General features: G+C 41.1%; 2 protein-coding genes across 7 annotated transcripts; one reads left to right on the forward strand and one right to left on the reverse strand.

Moving 5' to 3' along the window:
• Positions 1 to 1,329: 1,329 nt before the first annotated feature.
• Positions 1,330 to 13,032, reverse strand: LOC123578452 (translation initiation factor IF-2-like). The gene is made up of 3 exons (XM_045441325.1): positions 13,011 to 13,032; positions 11,351 to 12,150; positions 1,330 to 1,670 (listed from the first exon to the last, which is right to left on the reverse strand). Exons 1-3 carry the CDS (start codon positions 13,030 to 13,032, stop codon positions 1,503 to 1,505), a joined length of 990 nt encoding a protein of 329 aa, XP_045297281.1. The 3' UTR covers positions 1,330 to 1,502.
• On the forward strand, positions 11,694 to 27,519 carry ZNF583 (zinc finger protein 583). Of its 6 annotated transcripts, none has more exons than XM_045440265.1 (5): positions 11,694 to 11,809; positions 13,320 to 13,416; positions 19,835 to 19,961; positions 20,254 to 20,352; positions 25,461 to 27,519. In XM_045440265.1, the coding sequence occupies exons 2-5, from the start codon at positions 13,408 to 13,410 to the stop codon at positions 26,936 to 26,938; spliced, it is 1,713 nt and encodes a 570-aa protein (XP_045296221.1). In that variant the 5' UTR covers positions 11,694 to 11,809; positions 13,320 to 13,407; the 3' UTR covers positions 26,939 to 27,519. The 6 variants fall into 6 exon arrangements, with proteins under 6 accessions (XP_045296221.1, XP_045296224.1, XP_045296225.1 ...); XM_045440267.1 differs by having other exon boundaries at positions 11,696 to 11,809; positions 20,257 to 20,352; XM_045440266.1 differs by lacking the exon at positions 11,694 to 11,809 and adding an exon at positions 11,820 to 11,957.
• Positions 27,520 to 27,930: the final 411 nt, after the last annotated feature.

Raw genomic sequence — 27,930 nt, forward strand, 5'->3', positions numbered from 1 at the left:
ATATCAGATAATATATAAAGACAAAAACTGCAAGCAACTTCTGAACTCAATTTAGAAGATTTGTTTTTGTCATAACATAGGTGTAGTGATTTGGAAACTATTTTATATGTACCATAGAATTAAAGGAATGAATAAATGTATTGATGGGAGCCAGTGTTTTACTGTGGGACAAGAGAGATCTAGAAGATGATGGAAGGTGAGAAAGAAACTGTGAGGTTCAACTGGTATAAACTCATGATGAAAAATGTGGGCGTATGGGGCACGTGGGCGATTCAGTGCGTTGAGTGTCTGACTCTAGATTTTGGCTCAGGTTGTGATCTCACGGTTCATGAGATGAAGCCTCGAGTGAGGCTCTGCGCTGACATCCGGGAGCCTACTTGGGATTCTCTCTCTCCCTCGCTCTCAGCCCCTCCCCCACAGGCATGCGCGCACAAATGTCTCTCTGTCTCTGTCTCTCTCTCTCTCAAGTATTTTTGTATACGTTTATTTATTTTTGGGACAGAGAGAGACAGAGCATGAACCAGGGGAGGGGCAGAGAGAGAGGGAGACACAGAATCGGAAACAGGCTCCGGGCTCTGAGCGGTCAGCACAGAGCCCAACGCGGGGCTCGAACTCACGGACCGTGAGATCATGACCTGAGCCGAAGTCGGATGCTCAACCGACTGAGCCACCCAGGAGCCCCTCAAGTATTTTTTTAAACTAAGAAAACTATGAGTAAAGTATGGACATTAGTTAATAATAATATATCAATGTTGGCTCGATAACTAACAAAAGCATCATAGTAAAGTAAAGTGTTAACAGTAGGTGCAGGGCATTTGGGAACTTTGAACTATCTGCAGTTTTTCTGTAACTCAAAAACTTCTAAAATAAAAAAAAGCTTGAACTTCTTCATTAAAGTCTTACTCTTTCTTCTGGAAAAAAAAAAATGTGTTTGTGTATTTTCTATTTGGTGAATGGGCCTGGAAGCAACGATGCCCTGTAGCAATGAGCATAAACCTAATGCCCAGACCTTGGTTTCTAAATATCATTCTCTAAAAAAAAGAAACCAAAGCTTCCTGGAGAAGTATCTGATCTCAGGACTGGGGCAGGGAACGTACATAATGAGTATAGGGTATCTTCTTGTGCCAAAAAACATAGGGAAATGCTCAAAAAGAGGGAGGATTGTCTGCTTTGAACTATGATAGTGTAATTGCGCTACACCTGCCATCGCATTCTAAACAAGAAGCTAGATAATGTGTAGGAAACAAGTCTTTTCAGATGTTGGACAGCAAGTAGTGCAAGACTTTGATCCCTGAGAGAAGGGAAATAAGTGAGATTCTATCTTCGCAGTGGCTTTCCCTTGGAAGACACACTACACACCGCAGAGCAGAGAGGAGGAACCAAGGCAGAGCACCGATTTGCTAAGTTGACACACACAACAGTTTTGGGGAAATGAAGTGACTGGAATTCGTGGGGGCAAAGTGTGGAAGAGGAGTGGAGTTGGTATTTCCACCAAACAAGACCTATGTACCTGTGGGCGAGGCCATGCTACCTCCGCCCTCTGAATTGTGGATGAGCCAATACGGTGAAACCTTGGAGAATGCATATTCGGAGACAGACATTTGCTTCATGATACGGCAGAGGTCACAAGCCCTCACGGAAACAGAACCAAACGGAGTCTGGGCTGGGATCTGGAAGAGATAGGGTGTGAGGGTTTGCAGAGAAGAAGGTCACTGGGCCATTCCAGACATATCCAAGAAATGACCACAGAGAATAGAATTAACATCAGGACCTTTGGACAGGCCTGTAGAGTGGGTGGGTTGGCTGGACCTCCTGTGGCTGTGAGCATTAGGCAGAGAGATGACCTGCCTGGGAACACATTTGAGCTGGGCCACAAAGCCCTAACGCGCTGAAGGCAAGGAGTCCCGGGTCCCCAAGTACGGGCGGGTAGAATGGCCAGCTAGTGCGGCCTGACTGGACTTAGATCTCAGGCAGACAAAGGGGTCCGCCTTCTCTACTTGTCCCGACTTGTGGGATCAGGACTGCATTTCCTATAAGTGACTGTGGCTCCAGGCCCACCATCTACCCCTCCCACTGGATGTGCACGTCAGGCCTGATCTAGGAATAGAATGGTACCAGAGGGGCATGGGAGAAGGGATTGGATTCTGTATATATGTTAAAGGTGGAGCTAACGGGATTCACAGATTTACTGGGTGGAGTAGCAAGAGACTGGGAGTAGTGAAGGATAACTCCAGGGAATCCTGAGACAAGTAACTGGAAGAACAAACATCACCAACCGAGAGAGGAAAACACGCACGGAGAGAAGCACATCTTTGGGGGTGAGATTGGGTATTTGGTTTCGAATGCGATAGTTTGACGTGTTTGTTAGACACACGAGTGGTAACGTGGAGGATCATTTTAGGGGCAGAGTCTGGGCTAGAATCTTAAGTTAGGAAATATTTTTATCGTGTAGCTAATTTATATTGTGATGTACTGAGGCATATCAATGTTTTTCATTGATCTTCTCTACCTTTTTTTTTTTTGCTCAAAAGTTGTTTTCCTACCCTAAATTATGAATGTTCATCTTTATTTTTCCGTAGAACTCTATGAGGATATTAAAAAATATCCTGTAATTTGTTATACCATAGAGTGTGATGAATCAATGCTATCTGTAATACTTGTACTTTGAAGATTTATTAAAGTTTCCCTCATTTATAAATGATCGATTGTAAATATTACATGGTTATTTTAAAAGAATGACTGGGGCGCCTGGGTGGTTCAGTTGGTTAAGCGTCCGACTTTGGCTCAGGTCATGATCTCACTGTTCGTGGGTTCGAGCCCCACATCCAGCTCTGTGCTGATAGCTCGGAGCCTGGAGCCTGCTTCAGATTCTGTGTCTTCCTCTCTTTCTCTGCCCCACCCACCCCCCCGTCTCAAAAATAAACATTTACAAAAATTTTTTTAAAATAAAAGAATGACTTTTTTTCCCTATACATAGTAGTTCTCTTTCATATCTCTTTGTTTAATTTTAATAGTACTCTGATGTGTTGGGTCATTTGGATCTACTTTTTATTCTTTGATGTGGTCTCATAATTTTAATTTCTTTGATGTTTGCATTAGATACCTACTGCTGCATAACATATTACCTTAGAACTTAATGGCTTAAACAATAGTCAGCACTTACCATCTCTCACAGTGTCTGTGAGTCAGGGTTTCAGGAGCCGTTTAGCTGCGTGTAAGCGAGATGTCATTTGAAGGCTGAAATGGGGCCAGAATCTCCGCTTCCAGGTGCCCCATTCACATGGCTGGCAAATCGGCGCTGGCTTTTGACAATAGGCCCCGTTACATTCCATGTAGGCATCTCCGTATGGCTGATTGTTTGTTATTTAGTTTGTTTGTGGGAGAGAGAGAGAGAAAGAGAGAGAGAGCCCCAAGCAGGGGAGGGGGCAGAGGGAGAGAGAGAGAGTGTGTCTTAAGCAAGCTGTATACTCAACATGGAGCCTGACGCAGGGCTCGATCTCATGACCCTGGGATCATGTCCTGAGCCCAAATCAAGAGTCAGACACTCAAGCAACTGAGCCACCCAGGTGCCCCTGGCTGATTGTCTTTGTGATGTGGTGGCTGGTTTCCCCTAGAATAAGTGATCCAGAAGCTACAATGTCTTTTATGGCCAAGCCTCTTACAGGCTGTCACAGAAGTCACATACCGCCATACTCTGTTGGTCGCATAGACCAGACTGAGTCAGTGTGGATGGAGACTACACACTGGCGTGAATTCTAGGAGGCAAGGATCTTTGAGGACCATCTTGGAGGTTTTTTTTTTGTTTTTTTTTTTTTTTTTAACGTTTATTTATTTTTGAGACAGAGAGACAGAGCATGAACAGGGGAGGGGCAGAGAGAGAGGGAGACAAAGAATCTGAAACAGGCTCCAGGCTCTGAGCTGTCAGCACAGAGCCCGACGCGGGGCTTGAACTCACAGACCATGAGATCATGACCTGAGCTGAAGTCGGACGCTTAACCGACCGAGCCACCCAGGCGCCCCCATCTTGGAGGTTTGATACCACAATTTTTTCATCTTAAGAGCACATGAATGTCTGTCTGTCTCTCTCTCTACATATATATATATATATATATATATATACACACACATATATATATGTATATATAAAAATTATATATATATATATAATTTTTTTTCAGAGAGAGCTGGGAAGAGGGGGAGAGAGAGATGAGAGAGAGAGAGAGAGAGAGAGAGAGAGAGAGAGAGAGAATCTCAAGCAGGCTCCACACCCAGCATGGAGCCCAATGTAGCGCTCAATCCCACAACCCTGGGATCATGACCTGAGTTGAAATCAAGAGTCAGATGTTCAACTGACTGAGCCACACAGGTGCCCCTACATGAACGTCTTGATGCCTCCCCATTCTATCAAATCCACAGTTGCCATGCCAACCACTTCCCGAGAGATTGTCACTCTCCCTGTAAAGTCTCTTGAACCAAAGCGCATGCCGAAAAACTCCAGCTCCCCTCTCCTCTAAACCCAGCTAGATTGATGCCTTTGCCACATTCCTTCCCTTCACAAAGGGACCACCAGTTATCACATGAATGGGATCAACTATGGGGAGGCCCTGTCCCATATGGCCAAGCCTCTTGTAGGCAAAGAACAACAATGTGGATTCTAACCCTATCTTAGCTTCTTACTCCTTGCATGACCATGACTTTAGGCACCACCCGTAACTCTTTGACATACAATCTATATAATGAAGGAAACAAAACTGTGAGTGTGTTTGTTGTTTTTATTTTTCATTAATGGCAATTGTCCAGGATTAACCCTGTGTTCTGCTGTTACTACTGACATTTCTCTATACTGTTTTTCTGGTTTTAAGATTGCCTATTAACCAGAAGAAAACTCAAATATATTTTCAGTACTTTGGTATTTTAATATTTCAAATACATATTTGTAAAGAAAGTTTTATAGATAATATATACTTGAACCCTCTAATTATTTAAGGGGTGTTTTAGTTTTTTTCAAATTTTCAATTATTTTACCTAGATCTCTATTCATCTTTGGCTACTGTCTTCATAGGTTTTGTTATTATCTTTGTGTCTAAGTCTATTCACTCTAGGATTGTGTGACCTTATTTCAGAGAACTGTGTATTTTTTTAATCTTTATTTATTTTGAGGGGGGAGGGGCAGAGAGAGGAAAGAGAGAATCCCAAGAAGGCTCCACACTGTCAGCTCAAGCCCAAATTGGAGCTTGATCTCATGAACCATGAGATCATGACCTGAGCCAAAACCAAGAGTCAGATGTTTAACCGACTGAGCCACCCAGGTGCCCTGAACTGTGTGTATTTTTAACCAGACTTATGATGAAGTTGTGCAGCTAAACCACCTGGCAGCACGACTTTTTCATACTAGAAATGTAAGTGTTATCCTTGACTTCTGCCCACCTAATCAGATACCAAAGCCCACTGAGTCTACTTTCCATATAGTTTTTCTCTCCTGGTGAACAGAATTTATTTGCTCAGTAGTATAGATTGAATGTTTATGTCCCTTAAAATTCACGTGTTAAAAGATAATCCCCAGTGTGATTGTATTAGAAGGAGGGACCTTTGGGAGATGATAAAGTCATGAAGGTGGAGCCCTCATGAGTGGGATTAGTGCCCTTATAACAGAGGCCCCAGAAAGTTTCCTTGTCTCTTCTACCATGTGAGGGCACAGTGAGATGTCTGTCTATGAACCAGTAAGAGGGCCTCTTCTGTATACTGTGCCCTTAGCATCCCTTCATCTGGACGTTTATCTGTATCCTTCGTCGTATCTTTTTATAATAAAAGGGAATGGGAAGTAAACTTCTCCTGACTTTTGTCAGCCGTTCTAGCAGATTAAGCAAATTTGCAGAGGGGGTCATGGGAACCTCTAATTTATAGCTGATTGGTCAGAAGCACGAGTAACAACCGGGGCTTGTGATTGGCATGGCGGGGGAGGGGTAGTCTTAGGGGACTGAGCCTTGAATCTGGGATCTGATACTATCTTTAGGTAGATGGTGTCAGAATGGAGTTAAATTGTAGGACACCCATCTGGTGTTGCAGAATTGCTTGATGTGGGGGAAGAAAGGTCCCTCACATAATCTGCTGTCAGAAGCATACTGAGATGTTCTGTTTGAGCAGTAAAGGAGAAACACAGGAGGAAGAATATAAGCTGTCTTTACAATAACCTAACAAAATATGTTTGGTGCAGTCAAGGCAGTATCAAAGAGGGAACTTTATAGCACTAAATGCTTACATTAGAAATAAGAAAAGATTGGGGCGCCTGGGTGGCTCAGTCGGTTAAGCATCCGACTTCGGCTCAGGTCATGATCTCACGGTTTGTGAGTTCGAGCCCCGCGTCGGGCTCTGTTCTGACAGCTCGGAGCCTGGAGCCTGCTTCTGTTCTGTGTCTCCTTCTCTCTCTGTCCCTGCCCAACTTGTGCTCTGTCTCTCTATGTCTCTCAAAAAATAAATAAATGTAAAAAATTAAAAAAAAAAAAAAAAAAAAAAAAAGAAATAAGAAAAGGTCTTGGGCACCAGGGTGGCTTAGTCATTAAGCATCTGACTCCAGCTTAGGTCATGATCTCATGGTTGGTAAGTTTGAGTCCCACATCAGGTGAGCTTGAACCCTGCTTCGGGTGAGCTCAGGTCCCGCTTAGGATAAAACACAAACCCAGGTGAGCCCTGCCTCTCTCTCTCTCTCTCTCTGCCCCTCATGGGATTCTCTCTCTCTCTCTCTGACCCCTCACTCACTTGTGCATTCTCTCTCTCAAAATAAATAAATAAACAAACAAATAAATAAATAAAAGGTCTCAAGTCACTATTCTGAGTTCCTACATCAAGAAACTAGAAGAGTAAAAATAAACCCAAGCCAAGTAGAAGGAAATAAAAGTGAGGTCTTTTGTAGACATAGATAAGCTCTTTCTAAAATTTACATGGAAAAGCATAGGCTCTAAAATAGCTGAAATAGGGGGCGCCTGGGTGGCGCAGTCGGTTAAGCGTCCGACTTCAGCCAGGTCACGATCTCGCGGTCCGTGAGTTCGAGCCCCGCGTCGGGCTCTGGGCTGATGGCTCAGAGCCTGGAGCCTGTTTCCGATTCTGTGTCTCCCTCTCTCTCTGCCCCTCCCCGTTCATGCTCTGTCTCTCTCTGTCCCAAAAATAAATAAACATTGGAAAAAAAAATTAAAAAAAAAATAAAATAAAATAGCTGAAATAATTTTGACAAAGAATAAAATGGGAGAAACTCCCCAATATCAATGCTTACTCTATTGGTACAAGACAGTGTAAAAATGGACATGTAATCAAGATCATCTAGCATAGACAAAGGGATATACACACAGGTCAATGGAACGAAAGAGAATCCAGAAATAAACTCACATAAATATGCGGAACTAATTTTTAACAGTTGTATTGAGGTATAATTCACACACCATGCATTCACCTATTCAAAATGTACAATTTAATGTCTTTTAGTATATTCACGAGATTGTACAACTCACCACAATCTAACTTGAAAGTATTTTTGTTGCCACAAAGAGAAAATTAATGTTCATTCTTTATCCCCTCCCATCAGCCCTAAGCAACATTAATATGCTTCCTATCTCTACAAATTTGCTTATTATGGCTATTTCACAGAAACAGTCACATACAATATGTGCCCCTTTGTTACTGGCTTCTTTCACATAGTATGATGTTTTCAAGGTTCATCCACGTAGCATATGTTGGCACTTCATTACTTTTATCACTTTTTATGACTGAATAATATGGGCACTTGGGTTGTTTCCACTCTTTGGCTACTATGAATAACGTTGCTATGAACATTTGTGTACTAACTTTGCACATATATTTTCATTTTTCTTAGGTATATACCTAGGACTGCAATTTCTGGGATCATATGGTAACTCTATGTTTAACTATTTGAGGAATTTCTAGAATGTTTTCCAAAGCAGCTGCATCATTGTAAACTCCCACCAGCAATGTATGAGGGATAAATTTCTCCACTTCCTTGCCAACACTTGTTATCTTTGATTTTAGCCATCCTAGTGGGTGTGAAGTGGTATACCACTGTGGTTTTGAATTGCATTTCCCCTAGGACTATGAATGTTGAGTGCCTTTTCATGTGTTTATGCAGCATTTGTATATCTTCTTTGGAGAAATGTCTATCCAAATCCTTTGTCCATTTTTATGTATGTATTATTTTGAGAGACAGTGTACATACATAGGGGAGGGGCAGAGACAGAGAGAGAGAATCCCAAGCAGGCTCTGCACTGTCAGCATGGAGGCTGATGCGGGGCTTGAAGTCATGAACCGTGAGACAATGACATAAGCCGAAATCCAGAGTGGGTCGCACGACTGACTGAGTCATCCAGGCGCCCCTTTTGTCCATTTTTGTATTTGTATTCGTGTTAATCAGTTGTAAGTGTTCTTTATATATTCTGGATACAAGTCCCTGTCAGATATCTGAACTGATTTTTGACATAGGTACAAAAGCAATTTAATGGAGGAATAGCCTTTTCAACAAAATAATGCAGGAGCCATTAGACAGTCATGACCAAAAAAGAAAAAGAAGAAAAAAAAAAAGAGGGAGAATTTTGACCTCATATTCAAAAAAAAAAAAAAAAAATTAAATAGCCTTAAATTTGCTCCAAAACTAAGCCCTAAAACAATAAATGTATTGCATCTTCATTGTGACAACTGAAGGCAAAATAAATGAGTCCTCTGTCTCTGAGGAATATATACTTTATTTCTACTTCTCAAGATTATGTAATTAGATTATTACATTAAACTTAGTTGCTGGGCAGACATCTGTTTGCTGATTACTTATTCGAAATTGATAACTGTATTTATTATGCAAATGAACATAAATTTGATTCATTTAGTGACTACTGCCAAGCTTTTGTACAGGGTTCTGCCAACAGAAGAAGCTTAGGAAATAATGGCTGAAACAAAAAATGTTACCACAAAATTTCAGGCTATGAATACCTAATCTCTTTATATATTTGTGAAATGTGGGAAACGCTGCAAAAACCTGGAAGTTAATTGATGTGTCTTAACTTACCAGAGGTTTGTTTGTCTGGTCTGCAAAAGCAAAGAAGAAGATAAACACAAAAACAGCTACAATTTTTGTGGATTGTGTTCCTTTTACTTTTTAAACAGGAACAGTTTTCCAGTATTGCCGCCTTGGTGCAATTGTAACAGCTTAGTTCCTCCTTAAAAAAAAAACCACAAACAAACCAAAAGTACTTTCACGTATTGCTTCACCATCACACAATTTTTATTAAGTTGTAGTTTTCAAAACGATAGATGTACCATTATTGAATCATACTTCTACACGTAGCCATAGTTTACATTCAACATTTTATTACTATAAGCGATTCAATTAATATCTTTGGGAATATATTTGCATTTAAAAAACTTCCGGGGCGCCTGGGTGGCTCAGTCGGTTAAGCGTCCGACTTCGGCTCAGGTCACTATCTCGCGGTCCGTGAGTTCGAGCCCCTCGTCGGGCTCTGTGCTGACTGCTCAGAGCCTGGAGCCTGTTTCGGATTCTGTGTCTCCCTCTCTCTCTCTGACCCTCCCCCGTTCATGCTGTGTCTCTCTCTGTCTCAAAAATAAATAAACATTAAAAAAAAATAAAAAAAAAAAGCTTCCTCAATAGAAAATTTCCCAGCTCATATGCTTTTTGTCATCGGTGACTTTGGTGAGGCGAGTTGCATGGAAGCGTTGGAGGCCTAATTTCGGAAGGGTTGAGACTCGAATAGGAGTTAATGAAATACATTCAAAGACATAGGCTGAAGTATAAGAATAAGTGGGTAGATAAAACTGAATGATCTATAAACTTTTTTTTCTTTTCTTTTTTAAAAGTTTATTTTTTAAGTAATCTCTACAGCGAAGGAGGGGCTTGCACTCACCGCCCCAAGATCAAAAGCCACATGCTCTTCTGACTGAGCCAGCCAGGCGCCCCAAACTGCTGTTTCTCTTTATAAGAAAACTGTCACTTCCCAGTATATTAAAAAAAATTTTTTTAATGTTTACTTATTTTAGAGACAGAGCACAAGTGGGGGAGGGGCAGAGAGAGCCAGAGACAGAATCTGAAGCAGGCTGCAGGCTCTGAGCTGTCAGCACAGAGCCAGACGCGGGGCGCCAAAGTCGGACACCCAACCGACTGAGCCACCCAGGCGCCCCAGTTTTTGTGTGTGTGTGTGTGTGTGTGTGTGTGTGTGTGTGTAGCTGGCTGCAGGCTCTGAGCTGTCAGCACAGAGCCAGACGCAGGGCGCCAAAGTCGGACACCCAACCGACTGAGCCACCCAGGCGCCCCTGTGTGTGTGTGTGTGTGTGTGTGTGTGTGTGTGTGTGTCTATGTGTGTAGCTGGCTGCAGGCTCTGACCTGTCAGCACAGAGCCAGACGCAGGGCGCCAGAGTCGGACACCCAACCGACTGAGCCACCCAGGCGCCCCAGTTTGTGTGTGCGTGTGTGTGTGTGTGTGTGTGTGTGTGTGTGTGTGTGTAGCTGGCTGCAGGCTCTGACCTGTCAGCACAGAGCCAGACGCGGGGCGCCAAAGTCGGACACCCAACCGACTGAGCCACCCAGGCGCCCCAGTTTTTGTGTGTGTGTGTGTGTGTGTGTGTGTGTAGCTGGCTGCAGGCTCTGAGCTGTCAGCACAGAGCCAGACGCAGGGCGCCAAAGTCGGACACCCAACCGACTGAGCCACCCAGGCGCCCCAGTGTGTGTGTGTGTGTGTGTGTGTGTGTGTGTGTGTGTGTGTGTGTCTGTGTGTGTGAGTGTAGCAGGCTGCAGGCTCTGAGCTGTCAGCACAGAGCCAGACGCAGGGCGCCAAAGTCGGACACCCAACCGACTGAATCACCCAGGCGCCCCAGTGTGTGTGTGTGTGTCTGTGTGTGTGTCTGTGTGTGTGAGTGTAGCAGGCTGCAGGCTCTGAGCTGTCAGCACAGAGCCAGACGCAGGGCGCCAGAGTCGGACACCCAACCGACTGAGCCACCCAGGCGCCCCAGTGTGTGTGGGTGTGGGTGTGGTTGGTTTGCGTATGTGTGTGTGTGTCTATTTAGTGAGTTTCTCCCGTATTAGAAGGTCAGCCACATGAGGGTGGGGATTCTCTTGCGCGGGTTCAGGTGTGTCCCCAGTGCCTGTAACACTGCCGGGCACACAGGGGACGCTCAATAAGAGCCTAATGAGACGAGGAGGAGAGAGAAGACATAAAAGGAACGGAAGTAAGGACACCCGGCACCCGGGCTCCGGCCCACCCGCCCGGACCTGCTAACCTCTCCCCAGCGCTCCGGCCCGCACACCCAGTCGACCAGCTCCGCTTCCGTCCCGCGAACCGCTCACCTTGCAAGCCCAACCAGGGAATCGGGCCCGCGGGCCCGTGCACTGCGCGTGCGCACCTCGACCCCGCCCGGCTTGGGCCCCTACGGGGACCGAGGACGGTGCGCCTGCGCACTCGGAGCCGGCGCGTCCAGGCCGGGGCGGGACTCGGTCGGCCTGACCGGGCTGGGCGGGTCCTGGCTCTGGGTCGGAAAGCCCGGAGTTTCGGGAGAGGGGCGCAGACGCCCAGGGGCGGGAGCAGGAGCCATCTGCCAGCCGTCCCAGGATGCCCAGCGCCGCGCGCGGCCTGGACTCCATTTCCCGGCGGCCCCCACGGCGGGCCCCGCTGCCCGCCCGCGCGCCGCGGCCCCTTTGTGAGCCCGGCGGTCCGGCCGCGAGCGAGGCCCCGCCCCGGCCCGCGGGCCGCTGGGCTCCCGGCGGCCGACGGCGCGCAGGGAGGTGCCGACCCTCGGGGAGGAGGCGGTGAGGATGTCGGGGATGGGCGCGCGCGCCAGCGGGCCTGCGGGGCTGGAGCGGGCGTGCGAGGGGGCCTGTGACCGTGGGAGACCATGTCACAACGTGCGTGCGCCTGTGTGTGCCTGTGCGAGCGTCTGTGACCATGACAGTGACGGTGAGTGTGCAGCCGTGTGTGTGGTCCTGTGAGACGGCGTGAGGTTGTGTGACCTTCTGTTGGTGTGACAGTGCGACCCACTGTGAGGGGACGGGTGCCAGGCGAGCCGCCAGCAGGAGGGCTGTGTGGCTCCTGCGGCGGCCGGGTGGGGGTGTTCGCGAAGATCGGGCGGTCAGGGCGAGCCTGAGTGGGACTGGGATGGAAGGGAGCGCTCGAGAGAGGAGAGGGGAGCCCCAGCTTCAGGCCCGGATGGCAGATGAGGAGGCTGCTGGGCCTTAGCCCTCTCTGGCACAGAAGGAGGCTCTTTCCCTTCCTCTCCTGGGCTCTAGAGTAGGTGAGGAATAGAAGAGGAGACCTACTGTGTGCTATTTGTGACCATAAATCACTGACATTTACTGAGCACAAGGGATGTGCCAAGCACTAGGCGGAATGCTTCCTGTGCATCATCTCATGATCCTTCCAGCAACTGATAGGGAGTAGGTACCATTTCACTGATGACGAAACTGAGGTTTGGAGTGGTTAGACCTAAATCATGGAGGTTGCAGAGCTCGTGAGTGGTAGACTGAGTATCTGCCGCCAGGTGTTCTGATCCCCAAACCTGGTGGTTCTTACTGTTACCTTATGCTGCTTCTGAGGTAATTGCTTTGCTCTCCAAGGCAGAGAGGTTTAGTAGAAAATAACTCATGATTAGGAGTTTCAGTGACTGCGAATGCACAGCCCTCTCGCCCATCTCTTTTTTGAGGAAATAGCTCAGAAAAGTTCAGAGAATGGTTTCCAGGTAGAGTTTGTCATAAGCCAGGGCTACAAGCAGAGTGTTCTGACTCTTTGGTCCAGTGTCTTCCAGACAACATGACCCCTCTGATGCCTACTCTGTATAAAGAAGCTTTTCCTGGGGCACCCGTGTGGCCCAGTTGGCTAAGCGGCTGACTTCGGCTCAGGTCATGATCTCCTGGTTCCTGAGTTCGAGCCCCGTATTGGGCTGTCTGCTGTCAGCACAGAGCCTGGAGCCTGCTTTGGGTTCTGTGTCTCCCCCTCTCTCTGCCCCTTCCACACTCGTGCTTTGCTTTGTCTTCATGTCTTCGTGTCTCAAAAATAAATAAACATTAAAAAAAAATTTTTTAAAGATGCTTTCTCTGAGGCATTGTTTGTAGCTTTATCTCATTTTGTAGTAAGGGTGGTAACATATTCCCTTTTACTATCATTATCTGATGGAAAGACTAAAAAGTCAGACCTAGATTCCAGTTGGGCTAACTTATTACTATGAAGCCTTGGATTATTTCACTAATGAACAGATTTCATGGGTGAAGAGAAAAATAATCCTTACTTGACAGTGCTATTTATGGTTTCTTTCTCCCTCTCCAGCTCTGTTTTTCCAGACACTGCCCTTCCATTGAGGAGCCTGAAGGAGGTGGACAGAAGAGCTGTCATAAATTCTTAAATTCTTAAAGCCATGTCCAAGGTAAGGAAGGATTTTTTTCTCCCTGAGGTGCTTTGTTTTTCAGGTTGTATATGAACATCTTGCTTTTTTCTTCTGAAATTCCCCAGCTAACAAAGTCCCATTCATTCAGTGACCTGGTCCTCATGTTCTTCAATCCATTAAAAGGAGGTCCCCAAAAGCCCAGTGGGCTTCCTTTGTTCCTAAGCCGGCATTTTCATCTTCGTTCAAGAAATAGCTCTGCTCCTCCTGTGGGTTAGGTGTTCTGTTAGGAGCTCTCAGGAGGCAAAAATGCACTCCTTGGAGGGATATGAAAGCCTTCATTATAGGGATTTGATTCATTGAGGTCAAGGTGTGTTCTGATGTGACTACAAGTGTAAAGCTTTCTCACAAACCCAGGTTTAAGAGGAAGGCAAGACAAGGGCTATTGGGGCAATCTTGGTTATAGTACATGGCAATATCTCTTGCTCAGGGTCATTTTGAAGAGTGGAATGTGTTGGCTTTGGAGTGTTAAAGTGTGGGTCAGTGAAGGCAGGGATTTTCCCAGGCATTCAGTGGGCTCTGAAGAATGGGATTCCATGGGGGTAATAAGGTCCTGTTTTAGGGACATACTGAGTTAGTAGTGGGCTACAGCCAGGATATTTTAGGTCATGTAGTTAAAATTCGTGAAATTAGTATGAAAAAAAAAAAAAACAGGACATTTTTGGAAAAAATGAGAACAGGAGAGAGTACTTGAATCTATATTTTAAAATGACTGTATACATCTATAATGAAAACAGTAAATAGTGTGGAATGGGAGCCAGAAGAAACAAATGAAAAGATCAACATATAATGCCCAGAAACAAATACAAGTACAAGTAAGAATGGAAAGTATTTATTCATTCAATGAACATATAGTTATTAAAGACTTCATTTATACCAAATGCTGAGAATACTGTGGCAAATAAAAATAGACACTGTCTTTGTTTTCATAGTTTAATGTTTGCTCATTTGTTTATCATGATAATGTAAGTGATGTTATTTTATTTTTTTTAATGTTTATTTTTTTTGACAGAAAGAATGAGCTGGGGAGGGGCAGAGAGAGAGGTGACAGAGGATCCAGAGTGGGCTCTGTGGTGACAGCAGAGAGCCTGATGCAGGGCTTGAGCTCCCGAACTGTGAGACCATAACCTGAGCCGAAGTTGGACACTGAACCAACTGAGCCACCCAGGCACCCCCGTGATATTATTTTAAAGTTTTTTATTTTGAGAGGGCGAGAACACGAGAGGAGGAGGAGCAGAAAGGGAGGGAGAGAGGTAATGCCAAGCAGGCTCCACGCTGCTAGCGCAGAGCCTGATGCAGTGCTCAAACTCATGAACCATGAAATCATGACCTGAGCCAAGATGAAGTGTCAGACGCTTAACCGGCTGAGCCACCCAGAAGCCCCGTAAAGTGATATTATTTTATTTTATTTTTTTTTTCAACGTTTATTTATTTTTGGGACAGAGAGAGACAGAGCATGAACGGGGGAGGGGCAGAGAGAGAGGGAGACACAGAATTGGAAACAGGCTCCAGGCTCCGAGCCATCAGCCCAGAGTCTGACGCGGGGCTCGAACTCACGGACCGCGAGATCGTGACCTGGCTGAAGTCGGACGCTCAACCGACTGCGCCACCCAGGCGCCCCTAAAGTGATATTATTTTAAATCAGTGTAGACAGAATGGATTATTCATTTAGAAAAAAGACTCCTTCCTCACCCTTTGAGGTTAGATACATTCTGTAGGTTAAATGTAAAGAGTAAAACAGATGAACTGTTGGATGAAAATTTAGAACATGGCTGTAAACAAGAAGATAAGCCAGAAGAAATCAATTAGAGCAGCACTGTCCAGGAGAACTTTTGGTGATGACTGATAATAGAAATGTTCTACATCCGCATTGTCCAATACAGTAGCCACTAGCTACTGTAGGAACTGAATTTTTAATGTTAACTGATTTAAAATGAAATAGCCACATGTGACAAGTACCTAGTGTATTGAGTAGCACATATCTAAGCTCATAAAATAATAAAGCCAGGATGAAAATTATGGGTGATCTTGTACAAGTCACTTATTTTACAGATGAGGAAAAACAATCTATGTCACTAGTTAGTGATTATATCAGATGTAGGAAGTTGTAGTATATGTTGATTGTCAGTATAAATAGATGATGGTGAGTGATGATTTGAAGACGGTGGTAGAAAATCATAAAGGACACTGTCAACAGTGATAGAACACATCATTTCATTCCTTTGGAATCTTCATTGGCTTCTCATTTTACTTGGAATGAAATCCAATGTCCTCTCCACAGTCTCTAAGGCCCTGCATGGTCCAGCTCCTTGCTACCCCATACCTCATTTTCTACAAGTCTTTTTCTCTGCTCCAGTCACACTGGCCAACTAGCTGTTCCGTAGACTCACCCAGCTCTTTCGTGTCTCTGAACCTTTGCATTTGCTCCTCCCTCTTCTGTAACTCTCTTCCCTTAGGTGTTGGCATGGCTTGCTCTCTCACTTTTAGATTGTTGTTCAAACATTACTGCTTCCTTGAGGTTTACCTTGACCATCCTATCTAAAACACCTTGTCACTCTAAATCACCTTCCCTTGTTTTTGTCATAGTATGACTTTGTTTAATGTCTTTCTCCTATGTTAGAATATTAACTCCACAAGAGGAGAGACTGTATTTTGTTCACCATTGTATTTCCAATACTTAGAACATTATAGGGAGTAGGCATTCAGTAAATATTTGTCAAATTAATATATAAATGAACAAGATTGTGAATTTCTCATCCGTGAGTGAGCCCAGAGAGGTAAGAGCCAGCTACCTCTTTTCTCCTGCCACTGAATTGGTAATGGAAAAAGCAAAAAGCAGAGGGTATGATGTGTAGAATAGACAGAGCCCATTGGCCCCAGTGCTATTTCTGGGACCCCATGAATCAGTCTCTGGTGGGAGGATCCAGAAAACCGCATTTTTATTAAGTCCACAGATGATTTTTTTTAATGTGTTTTAGTGTTTGTTTATTTTTGACAGATAGGGTAGGGGGAGGGCAGAGAGAGAGGGAGACACAAAATCTGAAGCAGGCTCCAGGCTCTGAGCTGTCAGCACAGAGCCCGACACAGGGCTCGAACTCATGAACTGTGAGATCAGACCTGAGCCAAAGTCAGATGCTTAACTGACTGAGCCACCCAGGCGCCCCATGTCCAAGGATGATTTTAAGGCATATTTTTTGAAAGCCTCTCCTAATGATTATATTAAAGTGTGCCTCTTGTAAACAGCATATTGTTGGTTGCAGCTTCATGCCTTCCACAGTCCCTGTGGCTGCCACGATTCTCTGGCAGTCTGTGGCAGCCCTGTGGCTGCTGTTAAGTGGTCCTGTGTGCTTCCCATGATTCCTTATGCCTCCCACAATCCCACATCTCCCTCAAAACATTGATCTTTTTAAAGGGATCCAGTCTGAGAATATATGTCTTTTAATTAGTGTTCACTACATTTTTGTTTAAATACTGATGTATTTGTGTTTAAGGCTAATACTGATGTATTTGTGTGTATAGCCTTGTAGTTTGTTTTCTACTTACTCCCATCTGTTCTTTGTTCCTTTATTTCTCCTTGTTTACCTTCTTCTGGATAAATCAAGTACTTTTTCTTTATTATCTTGTTAATTATACATTATTTTTATTATCCTTTTAGTGGTCACTCCAGGATATTTACCCATATCATTATGTAATTATCTCCTTTCTTCCTTCTGCAATCTTCCTTCTATAGTTACTACTCTTACTACTTTCTGAACAAGATAAGGCCCCATAGTGATTTAACTCCCATTTATTGTTATTATTAGATATTATATTTATAGTTATTCCTCTGGGACTCTTGATTTCTTCTTGATTTTCCTTTCCATCTCTTTCCATTTTCCTCCACCTGAAGAACCATTAGTATTTCTTTGAGTGTAGGTCAACACTTTACTCCCAGCCTGAATTATTTTTTCAGTAGCTCCAATTCTTGCTAGGTCACAATAACATAATTTAAATTTTTTTGAGGTTAAGTACGTTTGGGGAATCATAGTCTCCGTGGAGAAAATATCTTCTAGGATTCATTTTAAGGAAATAATTAGAGACCTCTATTGAATCTTTAATTTAACATACAGTAGTATTATATGAGAACTCTACTGTAATGTTAAATTAGTGAGAATCCCAATTCTGACATCATAGTGAAAAATTAAGATTCATATAAATGAAAATAAACGGGTTAGTAAATAAGGTACAACATATTTATACCACATTATGTTATCAATCCAACAAAAGTGATTTTATAAGTAAATGAATGCAGATAGATAATCAGACATGTCTGTATAAGGAAACATTTGAAGAAATATATACTAACTGTAAATTTTTATTGTTTCTAGGAGGTAGGGTGACATGGTGGGTAGATGTGGGGATGAGGACTTCCAATTCTTTTAACTTTTATAAAAAGGAAAAAAAATTCACTGAGGGTAGAAATACTGGACATTATTTGGTAAGTTTCTTTGATGATTACAAATCATATGAAGTTCCTGTTTTATCAAATCAAAACAAATATTAAAATATTTGCAAGATATTCAGGTCTCATTGGCTGAGAGGAAAAGGACAGTCAGCCAGTTGAAACCTAGACTCCTTTAGGATGTGCAGCTAAAAAAATGTCTTTTAAGAACACTGCCTAGCAAAAGCTGCCTCACCTCTGTTTACAGTAGAAATGTGTGTAGAACACTTTTTTTTGCACAAAATATTAGAGTTTGTATTGAAGTGTTTGAGGTTTGATAGAATTGATGCTTGACAGTATCCAGCCCTTGTCTAGGGCAAATTTTTTCTTTTAAGACCCAACTCATGTTCCTTTCCTTCCTTTCTTGAAGCCTTTACTCACTTCCCATATTTCCCTGTAGTAAGAAGTGTTTTAGAAATGGAAGCATGTAAGAACAAGCTGATGTATGTAACTGATGTTTCTTGGAGGCATACTTCTGCTTCCTGTATAGCTTCCTTAACATTGTTGTCCATTACTGGGGCACTAGCCCAATATCGACTCATTTTTTCCATTAAAAATATTTGCATAAAAGCATTGATGTACTTAAATACATCTTCAGTAGGACCATTACACTGCAGAGTCACATTAATAGGAGTGATGTTCATATCTGATGACCACTAAGGCAAGGGCACACACCAGAACTTACCCTAGATGGGATACTGGAGGCCACTGGAGTGCTGGGTATTCCCCTTCAGTTGCTGGGCTGTGGGGAGATCTGGGATTGTCACCACAGGGCTCAGTGCAGTAGCTGTTTACCAACCAACGTGACAGTATTTCAGTATTTAACAGATCAATTCAGCTCTTCAGATGTGTACCATTGAGTGTATCTATATATCATCCCAGTTAAAGAGTCGGTTTTGCTCTGTGACACGCCAAACCAGCTGAGCATATAGTAAACCATATGCAAGCCCTGGTGAGTCTGGAGTAGATTTACCTCGTTAGAAAGAATATCCATTTTGAATTTTTAGGAAGCAGACCAGGTCTTATTCCATGTGATAAAGATCCTTAATTCAACGTAGTATTATTAGTTGAGAACTACACTGTAACATTTGAAAAACTCTTGCTCATTAGACATGCACAACTGGGTATGTTCCTCTAGTGAGAGCTGTAGGGGTTTTTCACTGCACTTCATTATCACATCTGAAATACTATTTAACAGTGCTTAAAATTAGTATTATTTTGTTTCTGTAAAGAGAAGTCACCATCTTTGAAACTCACTGGGGTTATCAAGAGCTGTTAGATAATCTTTTATGACCCCAGTTGTTCTGTTAAGGCATACATTTCTTTAAGTTATATTTTGCGAAATCACTACAGAACTTATTTATTTATTACCTACATGTTTAATTTTAAGAAATCAATATTATGAACATCAAATACATTTATATATGTTACTCTATTGACATACCTGGAACATTGGCCATTCCATTGAAGAGTTTGGAAAATGTAGGTTTAGACCACATACAACTTAGAGGGCTTAACTCATGTTCCTGTCTCTTCCTTAAAGTCTTCTTTCACTGTCCTAGTCTATCCTGATTTTCCATATTGAGAAATGCATTAGCATTTAGTATGAATAACATATTTTGCTCTTGTTTATAGTGTTCTGTTATTGCCCATTTTTGTGCTATTAATCTTTTCACCATCAGTAGAGACTATAGACTATGCCAGAAATTGTATGCTTTCCATGACAGAATATTAAAACCAAGCAAGAGAAATCATCTTAGCAAGTGTTTGACATGTGTTGCACCGAACCCAAGATATGGCCTGAAAATTTCACTATATGCACTATTTCTCTCTAAAAGTACAATTTAACTTTTCAAACTATGCCAGTCTGACGTTAGGAACACTAGTTGAGCATAAAAGAATATGTTTATGTCATTTCAGGATTTGGTGACATTTGGGGATGTGGCCGTAGATTTCTCCCAAGAGGAGTGGGAGTGGCTGAACCCTGCTCAGAGGAATTTGTACAGGAAGGTGATGTTGGAGAACTATAGGAGCCTGGTATCATTGGGTAAGGAAGTCTCGCCAGAATTCAGAATCTGCACACAGGGCTGCTTTCCAATGTTTAGGAAGCCTCTGATGTACTTCACTAAATTTCTCTTTCTTGTGCTTCCCAAAATGGGTTGAGTTTTGTAGAACTGGCAGCTTCATTGGATTATTTCTACCACTTCATTTTCCCCATTCTTCAGAATACTTCACATCTTCCTATACTCCCTTCTGTAATGCCCTCATCAACTTCCTGATGACCAAGCAACTCGATCTGCCTTACAGATCTGGCTAATTCCCCTTTTATTTCTTGTAAGCAGGAGTTTCAGTTTCTAAGCCAGATGTGATCTCATTATTGGAACAAGGAAAAGAGCCCTGGATGGTGAAGAAGGAGGGGACAAGAGGCACATACCCTGGTGAGTGAGAATTAGGAAGGTAGAGTCCATTGCAGGGAAAAGCTCAGCTATTCTGAAAGCTTCCAGCATATAATTGATGTTTCCTGGGTAGCTTTTCTTAAAGGCTGAAGGCCTGGGAAGAAACAGTGAGGTGTCATTAGCGTGAGCTAACTTACTCTTCTTGTATATATTCTCTCATACGTCACTGTATTCTCTAATAACCCTCTCCTGTTCTCTGAGTCCAAACTGGCACTGTCTGCTTGCCCTTCTTTTTTAGTTTTGGCACAAGTTGCTTCATCACATTTAAAAAAATCCAGAGACAACAATGACTATTTTTTTTTCCCCTTTTTAGTCACTCATTCCTTTATATTGAAGGATTCACTGAATTTTTACTTTGAGAAAATAATTCTGCTAACTTCTTGGGGTTATTCAGAGGTTTATTAACCATCAAGGAAAAAAGAAATAATTCCCAGTTACGTTTTCAAGTCTGGGCAACTGGATGGTGACACCATTTAATAGAAATAAGCCAGAAGAATATGTTGGTAGGGGAAAAGATGATAATTTGACTTGGGACAGAAGAATTATTTTTATGAGATAGAGAGACTTTGGAGTGAAGAAATGCAACATGCCACTAGAGTGGGACAGAGGCTTAGAAGAAAAAGTCTGGCATAGAGATGCTAGTATGAATGAATGAGGTCACTAGTCTTACAGCTTGAGAGAGAAACCCTGGTCCTGAGGCCTTTGTGAGTAAGTGGATCTTTGACAACTTTCTCAGTGTTCTCTTTGTGATAAATGGTCTCTACAGTTTCTGCCTTGGGTGAAATTTTACAAATTTTTCTTTTTCTTTTTTTATTAAGCAGTCATTATTGCCCAACATAGGGCTGGAGCTCATGACCCCAAGATCAAGAGTCGCATGCTCTTCCGACTGAGCCAGCCAGGCACCCCTAAGTTTTTATTTTTATTTTTTAAAGTTTATTTATTGGGGCGCCTAGGTGGCTCAGTCAGTTAAGTGTCCGACTTCAGCTCAGGTTATGATCTGTGGTTGCTGAGTTCGAGCCCCACGTTGGGCTCTGTGCTGACAGCTCAGAGCCTGGAGCCTGCTTTGGATTCTATGTGTCCCTCTCTCTCTGCCTCTTGCCCACTCACAGACTCTGTCTCTCTCTCAAAAATAAAAAATAAACATTAAATAAATAAATAAAGTTTATTTATTTTGAGAGAGAGAGAGAGCGAGCGTGAGTGAGTGGGGAGGGGCAGAGAGAGAGGGAGAAGGAAAGAGAAAGAGAATACCAAGCAGGCTCTGTGCTGTCAGCATCGAGCCTGACGCAGGGCTCGAACTCCCAATCCATGAGATCGTGACCTAAGCCGAAATCAGGAGTTGGACACTTAACTAAGCCACCCAGGTGCCCCAAATTTTTATTTTTCTAAACATCACCTTTTCATTCATGTTATCAAATTTATTTTCATGAATCTGAACAAAATAATCTTGTAACCCTTTTTATTTTTAGTATCTATAGTTTCCAATTTTAATTTATTTTGTATACCTATTCTTTTTTAAAAAAAATTATTAGGTAGCTAGTTATGAATCAATTTTATTTTTAAAGTCCAGTTTAAGGATTTATTAGTGTTACCACTCTTCTCCAATTCTTTATTTTTTGCTTTTCACTAATTCCATTGTTCTAGTTTTCTGAGATTTATTTTGTTCTCCATTTTGCTGAAATAAATGCTTAATCATTTCATTTTCTTTTATTCACTAAATGATTAAGGGCTATGAATTCTCCTTTGAATATAACTTTAGCTGTTTTCCAGAGATTCTGATTTTTAGTGTTTTTGTTATTGCTGTTTCCTAAATAACCTACTTTGAAAAAATTTCCTTTACACAAGAGTTGTTTAAAAGAAAGTTTCTAGTTTTATTGTATTTTGATCAAATTGTTTTATTATATTTGATCAAATAGGAATTAGTACTAATTCTACTTTCTAACTTTGGGATTTTGTATAGCCAAACATATAATTGGCATTTGTAAATATTCCATAGGTTCCAAGGTTTAAGTCTTTATTTTCAGTGTAAAGAGCTTGTTACATAAGTTTTACTCTTTTTATTATGTTATTAAAGTCAGTCTTTACTTACCTATTTCCATCTTATTTTTTTCTTAATAACTTTATTAAAGAATTACATACAGTAAGTCACATCCATATACATTATACAGTGTGAGGAGTTCTGACTGTTGTATAAACCCATGAAACGATCATTATTATCAAGACATACAGTGTTTCCATCACCCCAAAAGATGGCCTATGCCTCTTTATGTACCATTTTTTCTCTACACCTGGCTCCAAATGCTATTCTGATCTTGGTCATTTTAGATTAGTTTCCATCTAAGCTAAATGGAACCATACAGTATATATTATGTCTGGCTTATTTTACTCGTAATTTTGAAAATCATTCACAATTTTATGTAGATCTCTCACATTTTGTTTTTCCATTCACCTGTTCACAGACACTTAGGTTATTTCCAGTTTTTGGCTATTACAAAGTGTCTCTGAAGCTGTCATTTATAGGACTTTGTATGCATGTATGTTTTAATTTCTCTTGGGTAAATATCTAAAAGTGTAGTGAGTCAGACAATAGGAGTATGTTTAACTTTTAAAGAAACTGCTGGTTTTCCAGTGTCTGTACCATTTTCATTCCCAGAAGCAATGTCGAAGACTTGCAGTTGTTCCATATACCTTGGTATTGTCAGCTTTTAATTTTATTCATTCTAATGGTTGTGTTGTGGTATCTCATTATGCTTTTAAGATGCATTTCTCTGATGACATAATGTTGAATGTCTTTTCATGTGCTTACTGACCATATATCTGTTGTAAAGTGTTCAAATCTTTTGCCCATATTTTATTATTATTTTTTTTATTCTTGCTGAATTGTAAGACTTCTTTATATAGTCTTAATACAAGTCTTTTGCCATTTATATGTATTGGGATATATGTATGCTAGTTGTGGCTTGTGTTATTGTTTTTCTACTGCTGCCTTTTGAACATCCAGTTTTCAATATTTGTAAAGTCCAATTTATTAATTTGTCGTTTGGTGGTTTTTGTGTCATACCTTAGAAATTCTTGCTACCCCTAAGTCACAAAAATTTTTTTCTGTGTTTTCTCCTATGGTTTTAGCTTTTACATTTACATGAGCTAAATACTGTGTCTTATATGAGGTAAAGAACAAGGTTTTGGTCCTCTCCCCCAACTATTTGGATATACAGTTGCTTGAGTATCTTTTTTTGAAAAGACTTTAACCATTATACTGCCTTACTGCTACCTTTGTACCAAAAGCAGTTGGTCATATCTACATGGGTTGAGTTCTGAACTCTATTCTATTCCATCTATCTATATATCCTTTCATCAGTACTAGTCTAATTACTATAGCTTTATAGTAACTTTTGATATGAGATAGTTCAACTTGTAAATCACTTTATTTAAATCCATTTACATTCCCAAATAAATTTTAGAATGAAGTTAAGAATTTCTACCCCAACAGCCTGCTAGGATTTTGATTGGGATTATGTGGAATCTAAACATCAATTTGGGAAGAACTGATATTCTAATTAATGTCATTTGAGTTTTTTAGTTCATGAGTATGGTGTATTTAGCCATTTATTAGTCTTTTTAAAATTCTCTTATCAATGTTCTGTAGTATCCGGTGTAGTGGCTATATATATGTATTTTTTTCTGAGTCTTACGGTAAGTTTTAGTGCTATTATAAATAGAATTCTTAAAAATTCCATTTTCCAGTTGTTTGTTGCTAGTATGCAAAAATGTAAACTGATCTTTATATTTTCTATCTTACGATCTTGCTAGATTTATTTAGTAGCTCTAGTAGTTGTTTGTAGGTTTCTGAGGATTTTCTGCATAGACCATCATGTTACCTGCAAATACAGTTTATTTCTTCCTTTCTGATCTTACAGCTTCTTTTTCTTGACTTGCTGCAATAGCAAGGACCTCCTATATAATGTTGAATAGAATTGCTAAGAGTAGACATACTTGGATTATTTCTAATCTTAAGGGAAAACCTATTCAGTCTTTCACCACTAAGTTCATGTTTCTTAGATGCCCTTTATCAGTTTAAGGAAATTTTATATTCCTGGTTTGCTAAGAATTTTTATAATAAATAGATGTTAAATTTAGTCACATACTCTTTCTGTATCTATTGAAATGATCACATGATTTTTCCACCTTTAATCTATTAATATGGTGAATTACATTGGTTTTCACATATTAAGCCAACCTTGCATTGCTGGGATCAGCTATGAGTGGTAATGATTATGCTTTCATATTTTCTTGGATTTGATCTTCAGTAATTTTATTAAAGGTTTTTACATTTATGTTCATTACTACATTGATTTTCTAAACCATAATAGGAATTTTGGTTTTATTATAAATATGGTGAGAAACCACTGGAAAATCTTGAGAATAGGTGATGGGGAAGGTGGCAAATTAAGGCTTGTGGCAGGTTAATAAAATCAAGCAATTTAATACAAAATTACTTTTACGTGAAGGCATTTTAGCTTTGGGAGCAATTAAAAATTTAGAATTTGGTTGGGGCACTTGGGTGGCTCAGTCGGTTAAGTGTCCAACTTTGGCTCAGGTCATGATCTCACAGTTCGTGGGTTCGAGCCCTGCGTTGGGCTCTGTGCTGACAGCTCCAAGCCTGGAGACTGCTTCAGATTCTGGCTCTCCCTCTCTCTCTGCCCCTCCCCAGCTTGCACTCTCTCTCTCTCAAAATAAATATACGTTAAAAAAAATTTTTTTTTTTTAATTTACGTTTGGTTGAACTATATCACATAGAAAACTACTGTCAAGAAGACTTTTTTTTTTTAGGCTACAAAAGTTTAGCTATAGCTGCATGTATAACCTAAGGCAACTAACAGTACCTTAGGGTCTGGGGATCTTATGGAGGTGTTTTAAGCCACATTAACATTATGAAATTGGCTTTTTAAAGATAATGCTTGAATGCAAGGTAGCCTAAGGCAAGAAAGAAAGGGTGTTTGGAGACTAATATTAATATAACTACAAAATTTTTGTTTCAGAAGTTATCTTCTAATGAACAAATACAAAAGATTTGTTTTCTTGGTATCTTTTAGATTGGGAGTATGCATTTAAAAACAATGAATTTTCATCAAAGCAAGTTATTTATGAAGAATCATCCAAAGTACTGACAATGGGAAGAAGCCATCTTAGTTATAGCCTTGACTGCCCCAGTTTGAGAGAAGACTGTAGATGTAAGGACTGGTTTAAGAACCAGTTAGGCAGTCAGGAGGTACATTCTAGACAACTGATCACCACTCATGAAGAAATCCTCACTGAAGATAAAAGTAATGAATATACTAAATCTTGGCAAACTTTCCATCAGGATGCAATATTTGATATAAAACAGAATTTTCCCACCAAAGAAAGAGTACATAAGCATGAGCCACAAAAGAGAAACTACCGAAAAAAATCTGTTGAAATGAAACATAAGAAAGTCTGTGTACAAAAGAAACTTTTGAAATGTAATGAATGTGAGAAAGTTTTCAACCAGAGCTCATCTCTTACTCTTCATCAGAGAATTCATACTGGAGAGAAACCCTATGCATGTGTTGAATGTGGGAAAACCTTCAGCCAGAGTGCAAACCTAGCTCAACATAAGAGAATACATACTGGGGAGAAACCTTATGAATGTAAAGAATGTAGGAAAGCCTTCAGCCAGAATGCACACCTTGCTCAACATCAGAGAGTTCATACTGGAGAGAGACCTTATCAGTGTAAAGAATGTAAAAAAGCCTTCAGCCAGATTGCACACCTGGCTCAACATCAGAGAGTTCATACTGGAGAGAGACCTTTTGAATGTATTGAATGTGGAAAGGCCTTTAGTAATGGTTCATTTCTGGCTCAGCATCAGAGAATTCATACAGGAGAGAAACCTTATGTATGTAATGTGTGTGGGAAAGCCTTTAGCCATCGTGGATACCTAATAGTACATCAGAGAATTCATACCGGAGAGAGACCTTATGAATGTAAGGAATGTAGGAAAGCTTTCAGCCAATATGCACACCTTGCTCAACATCAGAGAGTTCATACTGGAGAAAAACCTTATGAATGTAAAGTATGCAGGAAAGCGTTCAGCCAGATTGCATACCTTGATCAACATCAGAGGGTTCATACTGGAGAGAAACCCTATGAGTGTATTGAATGTGGGAAGGCCTTTAGCAATAGTTCATCACTTGCACAACATCAGAGAAGTCATACTGGAGAAAAACCTTATATGTGTAAGGAATGTAGGAAAACATTTAGCCAGAATGCAGGCCTTGCTCAACATAAGCGAATTCATACTGGAGAGAAACCTTATGAATGTAACATTTGTGGGAAAGCCTTCAGCTACAGTGGATCTCTTACTCTACATCAAAGAATTCATACAGGAGAGAGACCCTATGAATGTAAAGATTGCAGAAAATCTTTCAGGCAGCGTGCCCACCTTGCCCAGCATGAGAGAATTCATACCATGGAGTCATTCTTGACTCCTTCCTCTCCCTCACCCTCTATGTCCAGTCAGTTGCCAAGACCTGTAGGTTTTATCTCCTAAAAATGCCTTGAACCAGACTCCTTTAATCCATTTCCCTTCCATTATCTTTGTCCAATACACAGTAATCTATTTCATATGGACTATGGAAATAACTTTCTGATTGGTCTCCCTGTATTTACCATTTCCTTTGTCAGTTGCCTACACTGTAGTCAAACTTGTACTTTAAAAGTTTGACGATATCACTTCTTCATTGGTACCCTTCATTGGTATCCCATAGTTCTTAGGTTAAAGCACACATTCCTCAAAATAGCGTAAAAGACCCCCTGCCCCAGATACCTTGTTCCATTTATACCTTACAAAGTACTGTTTTGTGTCAAAATCCATCTAATTCTTTGGACAATTAAGAACTCCTATTCCAGCATCAAACAGATCTGGGTTCTAATCCTTGCTCTTCCATTTTCTAGCCCTCTAGTTTTAGAGAAACATTTTGTCCTTTGTAAGGTTCAGTCTTATTTATATTATGGGAATAATAATGGTACTACCTCAAAAGTTGATGGGAGAATTAAATGAGAGAATGCATGTAAATTGCTCAGAGTGCCTAGCATAAAGTAATCACTTAATAAACATTACTGTAAAATGAAGAGATATTGTGGTATACAAAGAAGACCTGATCATCTTAGCAGGGATCATCTGAGAAAAGCAGTAGCAGCTCAACACTTAAGAGATTATAAATATTTTTGATTAACAATAGCAGTCATTGTTCTAAAGTGGTTGATATGGGCATCTAATACAGTAGCATTGGTGTTAAAGTCCATGATGATACAGAGTAAGATCTGACTTTGTTGGTAAAAACTTCATTAGATATTCAGCAGTTCTAAGAAGTCAGATTTTTAAAATTACTAGTAACAAGTAGGCTTTACTAAGATATATTCAACATTTACACTTAGACAAAGGCAAAATAGGTATTTTTTAAAAGACAAAAAGACCAATAACCAAAGAATAGAAAATAAAATGGAAGTTTGATCCCTCTCCTAATTCCAGGTGGTTGAATT

The sequence above is a fragment of the Leopardus geoffroyi genome, chromosome E2, assembly GCF_018350155.1.
Source record: "Leopardus geoffroyi isolate Oge1 chromosome E2, O.geoffroyi_Oge1_pat1.0, whole genome shotgun sequence".
In the NCBI taxonomy this organism is placed as follows: domain Eukaryota; kingdom Metazoa; phylum Chordata; class Mammalia; order Carnivora; family Felidae; genus Leopardus; species Leopardus geoffroyi.

Excerpts from the sequence above, each read along its gene's own strand:
- ZNF583 (XM_045440264.1), top strand. The coding sequence starts at position 19,817 with ATGTTTATGTCATTTCAGGATTTGGTGACATTTGGGGATGTGGCCGTA. Across the intron at positions 19,962-20,256 it reads TAGGAGCCTGGTATCATTGG|GAGTTTCAGTTTCTAAGCCA; the intron begins GTAAGGAAGTCT and ends TCTTGTAAGCAG. Across the intron at positions 20,353-25,460 it reads GACAAGAGGCACATACCCTG|ATTGGGAGTATGCATTTAAA; the intron begins GTGAGTGAGAAT and ends GGTATCTTTTAG.
- LOC123578452 (XM_045441325.1), bottom strand. The coding sequence starts at position 13,032 with ATGAAGACAAAGCAAAGCACGA. Across the intron at positions 12,151-13,010 it reads GAAGACAAAGCAAAGCACGA|TCCCACTCAGGCTCGCCCTG; the intron begins GTGTGGAAGGGG and ends CTTCCATCCCAG. Across the intron at positions 1,671-11,350 it reads TCCCTGGTTGGGCTTGCAAG|ATCCCAGCCCAGACTCCGTT; the intron begins GTGAGCGGTTCG and ends TATCTCTTCCAG.